The sequence below is a fragment of the Hippoglossus stenolepis genome, chromosome 6 (assembly GCF_022539355.2).
Source record: "Hippoglossus stenolepis isolate QCI-W04-F060 chromosome 6, HSTE1.2, whole genome shotgun sequence".
Lineage (NCBI taxonomy): Eukaryota > Metazoa > Chordata > Actinopteri > Pleuronectiformes > Pleuronectidae > Hippoglossus > Hippoglossus stenolepis.
The window spans coordinates 8,948,772-8,963,915 of record NC_061488.1 but is presented as its reverse complement, the minus strand read 5'-3'; the positions used below and the strand labels follow the sequence as shown (position 1 = coordinate 8,963,915).

The following is a 15,144-nucleotide window of genomic DNA, read 5'->3' as shown; positions in this document are numbered from 1 at the left end:
GTGGCGTGATTTCCATGTTTCCTGTCACAGGGGCACACAAATATTTTTTATAATTTATATTTTAGCGGTAAACAATCATTTCCGTTGTACAATGGCCATGTTTGATTTGAGACAACACTGCTGTTGTTCTGTCTTCCTTTATCAATTTAGGATATTGTGGACGTTTGTTGTACAGTTTTGGTTTCAGTTTCAGAATCGTTCCAGCACTTGTATTGGTTGATATAATTGAATTCTTTTATTGTGATGATTTTCTATGATCAAGGCTGTGAGTCTTTAGAAGTATTACGACGTCTCTCATAGTCCTCCCTTCATGTGGCTGCAGGGATATAATGACTTGGACTGAGCTTTTCATGCAGTAAACAGCAACTCACAGATCACAAATTGTTATTTTTATTCATTATGTAGATGCATATGGAGTGTTTGATGGAATATGCTTACTTGTGTTTGAAGTATTAGTTACTAGTTACTACTACTACTAGTTACTAAATTTGCTCTTGTTGACAACATCACATTGTCTCAGAAACAGATGTGGTTTATTATGTTTGAAGAATCGGTCACCATTTACTTCAATTGTATTGGATTTGGCTGAAATGCTGTTTACCCCTAAAACACCAAAAGTGTTTTGTGGATTCAAACACTTCACCCACCCTTCCATATGCATTGTGGTGAGAAGATAATGAGTGAATTTTCATTTTTGGGTGAACTATCCCTTTAATGTGTGTGTGTGTGTGAGATAGAGAGAGAGGAGCCCCGAGGAACTAAGCTAATAAAGCGGCTGTGTGCTGCTCTGCAATGAAATAAATAAATCAGAGCATGAGAAACACAGAGAAATGTCAAAATATTTTGGGTTGCTTAGGAAATAGTTGCGGGCCAGAGCACATCAGCTGAGGAGGCGGTCGTGTGTTCTCACTTAGAGAAACTTCCACTTGATCGAATCACCTGAGACGGATCTGAGCGAGGCCTCTCTCTGCCAATAATCTGCATTACCTCGTTATAAAGTAACCTATCGCACTTTCTCTCTGCACCCAGCCTATCATTTATAATGCGTTAAGCCAGGCAAAAAAAAAAACTCTGACCTGCACATCACTACAGCCTGTAAGCTTTGGATCCTCATAAAAATCAGCACAGAGCCGTTCACAAAAAGCTTCTGCTTAATATGTCCATGAGCATTTTGCAGAATATAAACTCTTATTGTGAAGACAGAACCTTCTGACTATAGCAATATCATTAGTTTGAAACAGAGATGTGTTAAAGAAAGGCAGTTGGACTTTTTGTGAAATGCATCTGTTTTCTGAGCGTTAGAGGAGAAGGTCAATACCAACCTCATGTCTGTGCGCTAAATATGACGCCAACCTTAGCTTAGAATTAATTTATGCTAAGCTAAGCTATTCTAACAATGGAACCTGCTTGCATGGATAACAAAATCCATATACCAGCAGCTCACTAATCAACCCATCATATCTTGTGAAGTGTAACAATGACCAGTTGTGGTTTTACAGGAATGTATGTGGGGGGAAGATAAGATTAAAATCAGAGATAAGATAAGATAAAACTTTATTGATCCACACACCGGGGGAATTCTGTTGTTACAGCGGCAGCAAAGTCAGAATGAGGTAGACAAGAGAATAAAATTGTTTAAAAAAAACAATAGAATACAAATAACAACTTTTAAATAAGTAGAGGATAAGAGTATAAGGAGTTTTTACGTAAAACATACAAAATTGACTTCACCATTTTAATCAGTGAGCTTTAGCAGTGCTGCTGGGTGACCTCTGTTAGCTTCTGACACAGCCAGGCTAGCTGTTTTCCCTTGTTTCAAGTCTTTATGCTAAGCTAAGCTGACTGCTAACCGTCTCCTGCCTGTATAGCTTCATATTTTGTGGACACACTTGAGAGTGGAATGGTTCTTCCTGTGTAACTCTGCAGGGAAGCAAATCAATCAGTCGGCTATTCACTGCTGTTATGTAATAACATAAGAACAAGGATGATTAGTTGATGTTAGTATCAGTAAATGTCATGATAAACAGAGGAGTAAATATTATGTGAGACTGTAAAACTCTTTTCATCATGTTTTACTAAATGTGTGCAATAGAAGGAGCTTCATCTTTCCTTATCTGTAATGAGCCATGATAAAATCCCATCACGCTCTCTGTCTGTTTATTTGCTGTGTTTGTTTTATGGACAGGACACTTTACGTTACTAGATGTGAGTAAGTGTGTCTTCTGTGTGTAACCACAAATGGAAATAAGGGCACAGGAGAGAATGGTATTACTTCAAGGAGAGGTTAGGAATGTAATCCTGTTCAACAGCTCCAATATACTATTTGATGTTCGTTTTTTTTAGCAGTGGCAGGATTTTTTAACTCCACCAAGAAGGATATGTTTCCGTCCCTGTTTGTTGGTTTATTTGTTTGTTTGGTTTAAGCAGGATTACACAAAACCTACTGAACAGATTTCCACGAAACTTGGTAGAAGGACATGGGCCAAGAAGGAACATACCAAATTTTGGCGAGGATCTGGATCTGAAACTTTTATATTGCGAGAAAGGGCTTTTTTCCCAGTGAGTCATGCATTGATCCTAGTATAAAGAATCAGACATATGTCGGGGACCGCAATGTTGTTTGGCTTTCTGCGTTTGCATTGAAAGAGAGATTAACACATATTTATACTGTCTTGTGTGCGCTTTGTTTTGGTGGTATTCAAAGACATTTCCGAATTTGCTTGTGTTACATTTTTTCCCATTCATACATGCACAGGCTGGTTTCTCACAGTGAAAGAATGAGCCCATTGACGATTGTCAGTGGAAGTTAGTTCATCAGATCCGGGGTCAGTGCAGAGCATCACCCAGTCATTGTGTCTCTGGACTGAGAAAATAGAGACGAACCAAAGTGGTAGTGAGCCTGGCCTCGCAGATACTGTCGTACACTGAGAGTATTCAGTGTCAGTGTCAGTCTCTGCTGTGAGTCAGGCTGCTGGGTATTCAACAAGAATTTACTCCTAAAACTTAACTGCGTTCTTAGGTTAATTTGTAATGACATTTCTAAAAAGACACTGGTCTGGAAAATTACACTTTAGCACCAGTGAAGAGTATATCATTCTCAAATGGACCTATACTGATAAAAAATTATATTCGATAACATAAAACATTTTCTGTGGACTAGGGGTAGGTAATATGATTGATAGTATGTATACCAGGATTCATTTGTGCTGTCATGTCACCCATACCCCTTTTTGTTTAAAACTGTTGCCATCTGGGTGACGACATCCATCTCTCTTCAGCAGAAACTTTTCCCAATTTTCATTTGTTCCACAAGACAGTAACTAAGGCACAGAATAACTGAGGAAGGTGTGTGGCTTGTGGGATGTGGGTGTGGGCATGTGTGTGAGGATTTCCACTGGTGACACTATGGGTACAAGGGTTTATGCCATAGGTGACTCTGTGATAGCGGCTCTATGATGTTGTGTTAAAGGTAATTATGCAGCAAACCAATTTCCCCACTTGGAGAAATTAAGTCTCTAACTGTCTAAAGCTATTCCTTTATTATCTCTGGGTGTAATTGTGGACATCGTTATGATCAATAGTCATTTTCCAGTAAGTTTCCGCTGGTGTTATAATAACTCATCTTAGCACTGAATGAGTGGGAATCCAACTGTGACCTCATCAACATGTCATAATATGGTGAGCGATGACAAACTGCTCGCTTGCAACAAGAGTAATGTCCTCCTGCTCTGAAAATATTCAATCAGCCTTTGAGGTCTTTGCACGACAAGTCCATATTCTTTGCGTGCATCTGTCATCATATAAAAATCATCACACACAGAAACCTTGCACACTGAGTCTGAAGCTTTTTTTATATTCGTTTTCTTTCCAAAAATTCATGGTAGGAGATAAAAAATGGAGTCGAGAAATGAGGAGGATTTTGTGGTCCGCTTGCTTATTGGAAAACATAAAGATTTTCGTACCTTTGTTTTGTGATCGGTACCTACCATCCCAAAATCCAATCTGTTCAGCATTCACCTGCCACAATTTATTTCTAAAATCTCAGATGCTATTTTAGATGATGATGATTGGTGGCCCTGAGTGCTCAAACAACTGAAACAACATGATCGACTCAATGTGATGTCATATTCATTTTTACAATTGTGCGGACATTTTTGACCAAAAATATAGATTTTAAACTATGCAAGAAATCAAAGAGTAGAAAAGAACCAGAAACCACAAACTCAGATTGTCCTGTAAAAAAAATGATGCAGTATTATTAATCATAAGGGTTAAAAGATCAAAGTATTTATAGAAATATATACTGAACATTTGATGACGATGTAACGTAAGATGAAAGATTTGAGCTAATGAAGCAGTGTTCAGTCGTCTTTACTCTGTAATACAGCCACACTAGAATTAGTCATCCTATCACTGCCCTTCACTGTGGGGAATAGCCTGGAATAACAACTCCATTCCCTGCTCAGTAGACATCGTCATTAGAGCACACTGAGCCTCAGTAACATCTCCCATCCTGGGACCACCCAGTCCTATGACTCAAACTTCACTTTCATCTCATCTCGGTCCACTGAGGTGAATACAAAGCAGCGCTTTTGTTCTGCGTCACTGCTGTACACAGTCAGTTAGATGATTTTATAATGTTCCTTGCTTCATGTGAGCGACTTGTTTGTTTCTCTCGGTCTGAGCACTACATGCTGTCAACTAAATTGCCTCTTGCTTATCAATTTATCTGGAGTATCATTTCTAAAATGGCAGGAAGAGCAGCGATAAAGGGAGTCAGTGTTGCAGTGCACTGACTGCAGCACTGACTCCCTTCAGGTGTTTGTGGGCTGGATTGCACCCTGAGGGATGGAGTGTGAGCTTGCATATTGGAGATGTTCAGGTAAACACTTGAACATGAAATAATCTTGTATCCAACATGAGCTATGTCATATGTTTGGAGTAGAACATGGGGATGATGTTTAAGTGTTTGAAGAGTGAAAAACTGCATTTCTGCAATGAATTGCCACCACATAGAAAAAAATTAAGCCTTAATATCCTGGTACGGGTGCCGCCATCTTGTGCTTTTATAGTAATTTGGAGCCAGAGTCTTTGCAGTTAGATCATAATGTGGATGTGGTTGATTTAAAAGACTTGACAACTGTTGGTTAAAGTGCCATTCAAATTCGTCCAAACATTAATTTTCCCATCAGGATCAGTTGGAATAACATTATCTGACTTTGTTCTCTCAGGAGGGGTTCATAGCAGAAGCCTTCATGGGTCCCGAGTCACACTGACTTTAACTCAGTTTAATCGGGTCAGGTAGGCTCTCGTTCAGCATGTGCATTTGTAGACATGGTCTGTGTGTCCATGGTTACAAATGGACCCGAGTGTATGTGGTATTGACTCTGGTCACGTTGTATATCACAATCACCACGAGAGGAATAAGTGGGTTGTAGTTAAAGTTCAGAGATCAGCACAGCTTCGTTCTGACAAGGAAACTACACTTTAATTTTAGTTTATAGGGAATTCAGCAGCCTACAAGGTTTATGTTATTAAATCACAGTTTTATAAGTGATTTAATTCATGTGGATCAAATAGGTCAGATTGTGCCTGTCGCCTAGCTGGCTACAGAACGTTGTATTGTCGGTGCAGAAGGTGGAAATAGGTGGAAAAACTTTAAGTTCATTATTTGTATTATTGTTATTAGCAGTAGATGTAGTAGTAGTATTCTTATATCTGGATTCGCTTGGGAACAACCTTTCTGAAGAAACAAAAAACTTACACAGAAACATCTTGCAACTCTATAATTGGCTTCACGTGTGATATAATATGTAAAACTTATTATCTATAAGTATATATCACATTATCTAAAATGTTTCCTACATTGTTCAAACCCAGAGGAATCCACACTTTTATTCAGGGTAATGGGACTTTTCGTTTTGGTTGCGTTATAATTGCGTCATATCCACTTTAGCTCTGGCTCTGTCTGTCTCTGCTAAAACTTCTGGGGCAAAACAACGTGTGACGAAAGAAAAACACACTGCTAGCCAGTTAGCCAGTCGGACGTTTTTTTTCCCTTCCACTGTTCATAATGGTCACGATTACTTATTGCTGTTTGCTGAGTGCTTTGTCACAAAGCTCTCCCATGATCACATGCTGCTTAACGACGTCATCGAACTAGGTCATTTGTTTCGTTTTGTTTTGATTGAGAGAGGCAGAAGCTACATATTGTACATTTAACATTCTAGATTAATGCAGTAGTGAGTATATGTATGTCATCAACTCTCCATGATGCCCCCACCCTCTCCTTTAGAAGATTTTTTTCTTTAATCCCTGAATCCAGTGTCAGGAAGATGTGGGGGGAGGAAGTTTCTGATGCTGTGCAGCCATCAGTTTTGACAGAGGGGACTGGCAGCTTAAAGCCTCTCTATGAGGTCGTCGTCATTTTTCTTTTCCTTCCCAGCAGAAAGTGTTTGGCATACAGTGGTTTGTAGGTGTGTGCATGCATGTGGATGCTCCTGTCCTGATCACAGATGCTTTACAACTTCCATCCACCATCTGCTCGGTCATCTCGTCTCCTCTTTGTAAGGACAGAGAAACAATAGCTGCTGTCTCCTTTTGTCTGGGGTCATCTTCCTCCTCCAAAGTGTTCTCACTACAAAGTAAAATGCAGCACGGCCGCTAATCATTAACTCCAAAGAGGGATCAGGCTCAGGTCATTCAGACCAGCGGGGGAAATGATGATAGTTTATTTTTTAAAGAGACCAAAGAGTTGATTCAAACCTCTAATGTGCAATTATCTGAGAAGTACTGTAGGTGAATTATATTGAGGTTCAGTGTCTCGTGTCTTCTCTGGTTTCACAACATGAAGGAGTCGGTCTTGGTTTATATTGCCTCCGACTGAAAAGCTTTTATTGTGCTACAGTTACACCTAACAACACCTAGGAACGCAGTGAGTGTAGCTGTAAAGCACTGCGGTCGTAACAGGAACAATGCAGCCTGAATATTCAATACCAGTTTAAGCAATACGACTGTAGTAGTATTTCGTTTGTTACGTTGCATTTTACAGTTCCACGCTCCCCGTGAAGAAGCGGGTGAATTGATAAGCGTATCAGTGCATCGGTAAAGGTGACCTTTATCTTCTGACTTAGCAGGCAGCGGTTTCCCGTGAGGCGGAGAGAGAGGCGGCTCAAGATGTGAGCCCCAATTTAATTTCCTGACACGATATTCGCAGCCACTCACCAGCCACTGTAATTCCAATCACCGCTCTGAATTACAATCACAGCCTCTTGATTTCATAACTCTCTCATTTCCTGCTTTAGAAGCTCTTCCTCGTGACTGCTCATCATCTCAAAAAGCTGAATGAACGCTGCGATGTTGACTGCATTTTAACTCTGGTGACAGCATCTCAGCGTGGAAGCTGTGAAAGAGGAATATTGAGCGTGTTGTCGAGCCAGGAGGGAGAAAAAAAATTGGATTTTTACCTTTAGTCAACTGTAAGCACACGACATGAATTTTAAACAGCTTTCCGCAGCCACTTGAATTATTTTTTTCTTTCTCCTTACTTTAGGTACAACCCGTCCCCCTCGAGAAGGAGAGGTCCCAGGGGTGGATTACAACTTCCTGTCTGTGGAGGACTTCCTAGAACTTGAGGAGAGTGGCACACTACTGGAAATAGGAACGTATGAAGGTGAGGATGACGGGGATCATTACTGACGCTCCATGCGACTCGTGATAGCGCAGGTGTCCTGATTCACCACAGATACAATAAGCGTAGCGGCAATCAGCCTGTATTTCTCCCTACATGCAGGAGTGTGCACACGGTTGATTCCGATTAGACTGTACATGATGGGGGAGATGCATCCAGGAGACAGCAGGTCACTCCACATTTGCCCCCCTCACTCTGATAAGGACAGTGTTGTGCAGTGCTAAGTCTCAGACTGACACAAACCTGTGTGTCAACGTGTGCACGTGTGTGCTCTTGAATTGTGTGTTTGTTTGGGAGGCAGTGTGTGATGCGGGGGCTCTGTCTGATTTGTGTGTGTGCATGGCAGAGAATGTTGCGACACTAATCTGCTTGGCACCGGTTCTGCTGTGTGTTGGCACGGTTCTCTCGTTCACGCAGACAATGTCAAATACCTGTCCACGGGAGTCTGCTGCCGCCCAAACACCCGGAGGAAGTCTGAGTTATTGACTCATAAACATATCTGGATTTAATGGATAAATCATTATGTAGAGACATCTTTCATTATATGGAATTTCTTAATATGTCATTTTCATCTCAATTTTGTTTGGCTATGAAATGTAGCCTTTTTTACTTGATAATAAAATGGTAAATGGTCTGTATTTTTTCTAAAGCTTTTAAAGATCACTCAATGCGTTTTACAGCACAATTCTGCCGTTCACCCAATCATACACAAATTCATACAGTGCATCTATGTGCACCACGTTCATTATCACACTTCAATCCCGCACAGTCATCAGGGGCAATTTGGGATTCAGTATCTTGCCAAAGGACACTTATGCAGAAAGGGGGAGACTGGGATCAAACCGCCGACCTACTAGTTAGTGGGCGACCTGATCTACCACCTGAGCCACAGCCGCCCTAGAAGGGAGTTGACAGGGAATGAGGCAAGATGACATGCAGTAACATATTTAATTGAATTCAAACTTCATGAATCATTTGGCATTCTAGGGGAAAATGTTGGATAAATATGAAGCTATTTCTGGTTAGCTTAGCTTTGCATAAAGTCTGGTAAATAATCGTCTGCTTACCAGAACCCTTAAAGCTAATTAAGATGCTCCAGCTACGCTAACTGGTTGCTAACTGTAGCTTCATATTTAGTGTGCAGATGTAAGAATGGCCTGTCCAGGGTCTACCCTACGTCTCGCCATAATATCAGCTGGGATTGGCTCCAGCCACACAACCCCCCAATGACCCTCAAACGATAAGCGGTATGAATGGATGGATGGACAAAAGATTGGTATTGATGTTCTCATGTAATATTTGCCACACAACTAGAGGAGAACATTACTGCCCCTGGACCAAAGAAAAGCTTCATAAAGCTCCAAAACCAAAGTGAAAAAACTGTGTACATAAATAGCAGAATAGTTACAAGTATTTCCCCAATTTTCCACCAGTCCTTTAATATTGCCATTTCATGGAACGCTAGACCACCAGGGCCTCTCTCCCGTCTCATATTGACAAGGAATATATTGATGCAGGATTGCTACAATGCCAGAACAAAACTTGATAAATTCTCTGTTTGCACCACTGACAAATAAACAACAGTTTCGGCGAGAAGAAGCTGCTAAAACAAGCCGAGTGCTGTGGGCTGGTCCGTTGGTTTTGCTCAGGATGCTTTTCAGAGTCCAGACAATACAGCTCTGCGGCCTCAAACACGAACTAGAACCATTTTGCTTCCCCACCAGCTGCTCATGTCTGTGATGTGTAGTCACACTATGATCCAGCTTTATGTCTCTTCCTCTCAGCGAAGGAAGATTAGGAGTTTTCATAGATCCTTCGCCTGCTATCTCCCTGTCCCTCACTCTGCCTGTTCTCTATCCCCAGCTTCCCCTCTCGCTGTCTCGCTCTCCCCTTCTCCCTCCTTCTGTGTCTCTCTCTCAAGCATGCTAATGTCCTTCTTGTTGCCTAGGTAACTATTATGGGACCCCCAAGCCACCAAGGCAGCCCATCATTGGGACAGTGATTCTCAGTGATGCAGGCTCCCAGCAGTCCACCCCAAAGCGCACCAAGTCCTACAATGACATGCAAAACGCCCGAGTAGTGCCTGCTGACGACGACGATGACGACCAGGCCACGGAAATGAACAACAGTTTTACAGGTGAGGGCGTCGCAGCTCCTGCCCCTCTCTCTCTCTCTCGCTCTCTCTCTTGCTGAAGTTTCTGCATCTGCAGCGTTCTTTGTCTCCGCATGTGTCGTATTCTCCATCTGTGCCGTGTTTGTTCTCGAGTGGATGCTTGTTTAGGAGTATCAGTGTGTCCAAGGTTAGGAATACAGAAGGAGAGAGAGAGGGAATGTGTGTATGTTTATGATCCTCTCCTCTTTCGTACGGTGTCTGCCGGTTACATCATGTCTTTGTGATGCTGATTCCTCTCTCCGTGAGCCTCCAAACACCGCCATCTGCCTGTGAGGAGGGGTGTAGTGGGGGAAGAAGTGGATTACAGGCTTCACTCACGAGATGCATCATTTTCTTTTCATGCCACAACCATTCAACTCCTCTCTCCTGTCTGTCTCCACACCTACATGTTTTTCTTTCTCTTTTCTTATTTAGTTTATCAAACCCCCCCTTGCACATGTTCATGTTTGTTGAGTTTTGATATTTCTGCCTCGGGTCATATTCCAAGATCTTCTCAACACATTGTAACAGAATTGCCGTCTGCAAATATGATTTCTAAAATATAAGATACGAAAATAGGCGACCTGTCTGTCACGTCTTTTCCTCTCTCCTATGAGCTCTCTCCTGTTTTGTGCGTGATAGGTGGTGTGTTTTTTCTTCTTTCTGCTGTGAATCTATGCCCTCTCTGTGTCCCTCTGCCAGGCTGCCAGAGTGTTGAATTAGCATTTGATCAAGCCTGAAAGGCCCACGGAAGTGGTGGAGGACACTGGGCCGGAGTCGGGGAGCGAGTGGGAATGGGGGGTTGGGACTGCAAGCTTTACAAGAGAGGGGCTTATGGGTGGAGAGGTAAAACAGGGTGGGGGTCAAAAAGAGTTTGGGAAAGACTCTGGCTGATAGAATTAGCATTTTCCTGGGGCCCTTTCAGTACACTAAATATGGGCGGGGGTAAAATGCAGGAATAGGGGGAAGGGGAAGTGCTGTGAGTCTGCTGTTGTTAAAGTTGCATGTCTGCTCTTTTCATTCTTTTCTTGCATGAACAAGACATAAACTGTGTTTTTCTGTTGTTGTTGTTTCTCCGTGTCGTGTTGTTGTGTTACCCAGGATCCTTAGTGCGTAGTCTCTTCCCCTCTCCTTTGTTGTGCACAGGTAACCCTAACGATCAGGACGAGAGCCGCGGCGGCATCCTCCGGCCGTACCCCGCACGTGACAATGCTCCATCCTGTGGTTTGAACAATGCGGCCACCTCCACCGCAGACAGCGGGCAGCAGACCCTCGCAGAGCCGCAGGTCTCTCCAGAAGAACCGCTGGGGCCGCTGCCTGAGAACTGGGAGATGGCCTACACCGAGAACGGAGAGCTTTACTTCATAGAGTATGTATCGACAACCTGCAATATTCAACACACAAACTCCTAGCACTGCCCGTGTAAGCATTTCTCACCACAGCTCATACCATAGTTGGTGTTTTCTGTATTTTACCTGCACTATTATCCCTTTTGTTCGTCCAGTGGCTTGTCTTCCCCCCCATGATTTGGTTTTTAGGCCTCCCCAAGCCAACCTGCCCAACCCCCTGGGTCGCACTGCTTTCCTGTTAATCCCTGCATGTCCCGATCTCTAAAGGAGATCACATCCTGATCACCTGACTACCTCCACCTCTCTGTCCTCTCTGCAGCACGGCAAAGACACACCAACCGGACATGGCTGTGTATTTTCAGAGCTTGTATGTTCATTTCTGCTATCACTGAATTACAGTATGTTCTTGTGTAACAATAGATGTTTATTGCTGATATCCTGCCTGTGTCGCTCTGTTATCCTAATTTTCCTCTCTGCAGCAGATGCCCTCTGTCCTCTGTAAACTTGCTGACGCAGTTTACTTTCTAATTCTTATTTATGCATACGTGGTTCACTGCATTGCTTTTATACGTCTGGTTGGCGGCCCCCGTGTTGAATTGTTCTGTTGTGTTGTTTGTTTTGTCTCAGCCACAACACAAAGACGACGTCGTGGCTGGATCCTCGGTGTAGAGACAAAGCCTCCAGGCCTCTGGAAGAGTGTGATGACGATGGTAAGCTGCTACTCGTCATTTACACAATAAAAGTGTACATTCACACGTCTGTGTAGTGGTTCAGGAATCAGCAGGTGGTGTTTGAGGTGTCAGACACGCTCTTCATGTGTATTAAGTGGTGACACATTTCCTATTTCCCCAACAGTGAATTTAAAAGAGGTTATATCACAGTTTGGGTTTGGTTTTTATTGTGTGATTTATTGATTTGCTGCGTGTCCTACATTTGCCTTCAAAACCCTTAAAACCACCGTCGGAAAAACGACTCGACTCTCAAATAATTCAGGCATGCTTGAGAATTTACAAATGACAGTTCACAACTTCTGATTTCTGAGCACAAATTGAAAAATTGCACCATCAAGTGGTGAATTTTTAGGCAGCACACTGCACCTCTCTTCGTAGCTCAAAGTGTTGTTTTTTAGATGTTTCGTCTTGATATCAGTTCTGAAACTAAGGGGTTTCTGTTTCCCTCCCTTTTCTCTTCCCTGTCACTTCATCCTTTATTTGCTCTAAATTCCTCCATCCCCCGAACCACCTCTCTCCTCTGCTATCCATCCCCTTTCCACTCTTCATTCTGTTTTCTGTTTCATCTTTGCTTTCACCTTGGAGAAGAAGGGATACATACGGAGGACCTGGAGGGTGATTTAGGTAAGATTCTTTTAAATGTGCCTCAAACAAGGAGGATTCTGCAGTGATTTCTTAGTTAACAGCTTCAGTAAGAGTTCTTTTGATCGTACTGTTCGATTCCGTCAGTGGGCTGCGGTAGAAAGATGTTGGATTTCGTTAGGAGGAAGGAGAGACAGGCAGCGCAGTGGTTAGCACTTCTGCCTCACTGCAACAGCACAGGGTTCCCAGGTCAGCCAGGGCCTTCTGTGCGTGGAGTTTGCATGTTCTCCCCATGTTTGCTTGGTCTTCTCTGGGTACTCCACCCTTCTCCCACAGACCAAAGACATGCGGGCCGGGATTAAGTTAGTTTTAAAGACTTTAAAGTGACCGTAGGTGTTGCTGATTGGTTGTTTGTCTCTCTACAGTATGTTGGCCCTGTGGTGGGCTGGCAAAGTGTCCAGGGCGTGTCCTGCCTCTCGCCCAGTGTCAGCTGGGATGGGCTCCAACTTCGAGCCTCAAAGGTATAGGCAGGATAGATAATGGAAAGATGGAAGGAATGATGCAAGCAGTTTTTGTATTGTGTGATGTACTAGTTCACATTCTGGATGCCACAAGCGGTGACATGATCAATGTTTATGACATCTGCAGAAAGCAGTGATGCATATTGACAGTTGTTGGTATGCTTCCATAGCAACAACTTCTGAAGAAGATCACAGTAGAACTATGCATGTTTCTTAAAAACAAAAGAAGAAAGATTTTAGGCTCGCACTGAAAACTCTTCAAACTTCAAAACATGAAAGATTTGAATTGGATTTAATGGTTTGTGTCTGGAGATGGTAACGAAAACCATCTGAGGGAAAACTGACCAACATAAATTATGTCTTTGTCGTGTCATAAGTGATTATAATGTCTTTTGGCAGTGGGCTTAATCACGTCTTACTCTGCTCACCAAATGTCTCCCTCTAGAATTTCAGCTCGTGCTGGAGCCTCGCAGCATTAATGGCTCACATGTATTACTGTGGGATATTCTGTATGTGGTCTGGTTGTATGTTGTTGATCAAAGCGCTGCCTTAAACTCTAACATCCATACCAAAGGTTGAGCCTTTGGGGATTTGGGGATAATTTCATTTCCTTTTGATGTAACAAAAACAATATCCGACTCAATGGTCATAGCGTGACTAGCGGGAGTTACTGTCTACAATTCACAAAAAACACATCTGGAACATTTTATGCTGAGGATTAGGCTGATAGATAACTTGGATGTTGCTTCACAGACTGGCAAATGGCTCTGCTGTAGATTTTTCGTCCCATATGCAGGTAGAACAAACAACCCCCGTAATGGAATGAGCGCTCAGACTTGAACAAGGTCTTGGATGTCTGGCTGTGAGCCGTTATTATTGCTGGCTGCTCAGATGCAGACACTCTGTGATTATTGATTGTGAAATCCAGTCTTGCGTGATAGTGTTTACTGGACTTGGGAGGTGCCCACAGTAACACGAGAATGTAATGTCTTTGTCCGAAATCAAATACAGTCGGGTGGGGATCGGAGATGCCAATGTCTAAATGGGAATGTGTCAGTTTAATAGGCCTAATTTGTCCATCAATTCCCAGTTGTTAGAGTGTGTGTGCGTGTGTGTGTGTGTGTGAATAACATTATAGTAATATTTAGGAAAAGAATTACAATGTGCAGACAAATCCAGATGTTAACACTTCAGTTTTTAAGTTCCCACACCAGGCGTGTGTGTTGTCTGTTATCTGTGACTTATTGACTAGATTTGTAAATGTGTGCATTTGGGTTAAACAGAAGTAAAAACAGATTTGGGCTTGAAATATTTTTTAGTGCTGTAATATGCAGACGTTTTAAAGGAAGCCTTTACCAGTCTGGCAAATCCTAAAACCAAAACAGCTAAAACTACAACGGCACTTAGTAGAGCACATACGCCCACCAAGGCCCAACAGTCCCTTAAATTGAATCATAGAAATCAGTTCTCTAAAGGTATCAGATTAAAAAAGAAAATCCAGTCCATGAATTATTCCCCAGCACATTAGTGATAATACCAAAAGAAAAATGTTAAAGAAGGTGATAAAAAATTCTGGGAAGAGGCTCCTTTATTCTAATCCATGCCAAGATTTTATGGGATGTTTCTTCGCCCATCTCACATCCTTTCTCCAAATCTTATGGAAATCTGTTCAGAAAATTCTGCTGATTGATAGAACTCAAAACAGCAATATGCAAACAACAGTAAAAATCATTAATGTGAAACCTCTATCGCTACAATAAAGTCCATTAGATAAGAGAAAATGTGACATTATACCATTTATCTTACTGGGTGTACTCTAAGTATAGAACTACAACTATATTTGCTGTACTGATAGTTCTGTGGAGTCAAGCTAACCACACTAACCCACTGAACTCTGCCAATAAACCAATGAACTACCTTCTTTATTTCAGAGCTGCCCCCAGGATGGGAGAGAATAGACGACCCAGTGTACGGAGTGTATTATGTAGAGTAAGTGTCTCCAACTTAAAGAGCGTCTCACAAATCTTCCGTCTGTCTTTAGACAACATTTGCTCGTTTTTACTGCAAAGACTAAACATTTATTTTCCCCTATCACCTTGTTTTCCTTCCCTCTGTCTGT

The 15,144-nt window shown here is 42.3% G+C and overlaps 1 protein-coding gene across 14 annotated transcripts in view; it reads left to right on the top strand.

The window, feature by feature from the left end:
- Positions 1-15,144, top strand: part of LOC118110527 (membrane-associated guanylate kinase, WW and PDZ domain-containing protein 1) — a 92,982-nt gene that overhangs the window by 46,747 nt on the left and 31,091 nt on the right. For 4 of the 14 annotated variants that reach the window (XM_035158331.1, XM_035158329.2, XM_035158344.1 and 1 more), the window contains 7 exons: positions 7,553-7,672; positions 9,639-9,827; positions 10,944-11,211; positions 11,511-11,558; positions 11,819-11,901; positions 12,508-12,546; positions 14,957-15,014. In XM_035158331.1, the coding sequence (XP_035014222.1) occupies positions 7,553-7,672; positions 9,639-9,827; positions 10,944-11,211; positions 11,511-11,558; positions 11,819-11,901; positions 12,508-12,546; positions 14,957-15,014 (805 nt within the window). The remainder of the gene's footprint in view (positions 1-7,552; positions 7,673-9,638; positions 9,828-10,943; positions 11,212-11,510; positions 11,559-11,818; positions 11,902-12,507; positions 12,547-14,956; positions 15,015-15,144) is intronic. The other 10 variants (XM_035158330.1, XM_035158348.2, XM_035158336.1 and 7 more) reach the window with 7 other exon arrangements.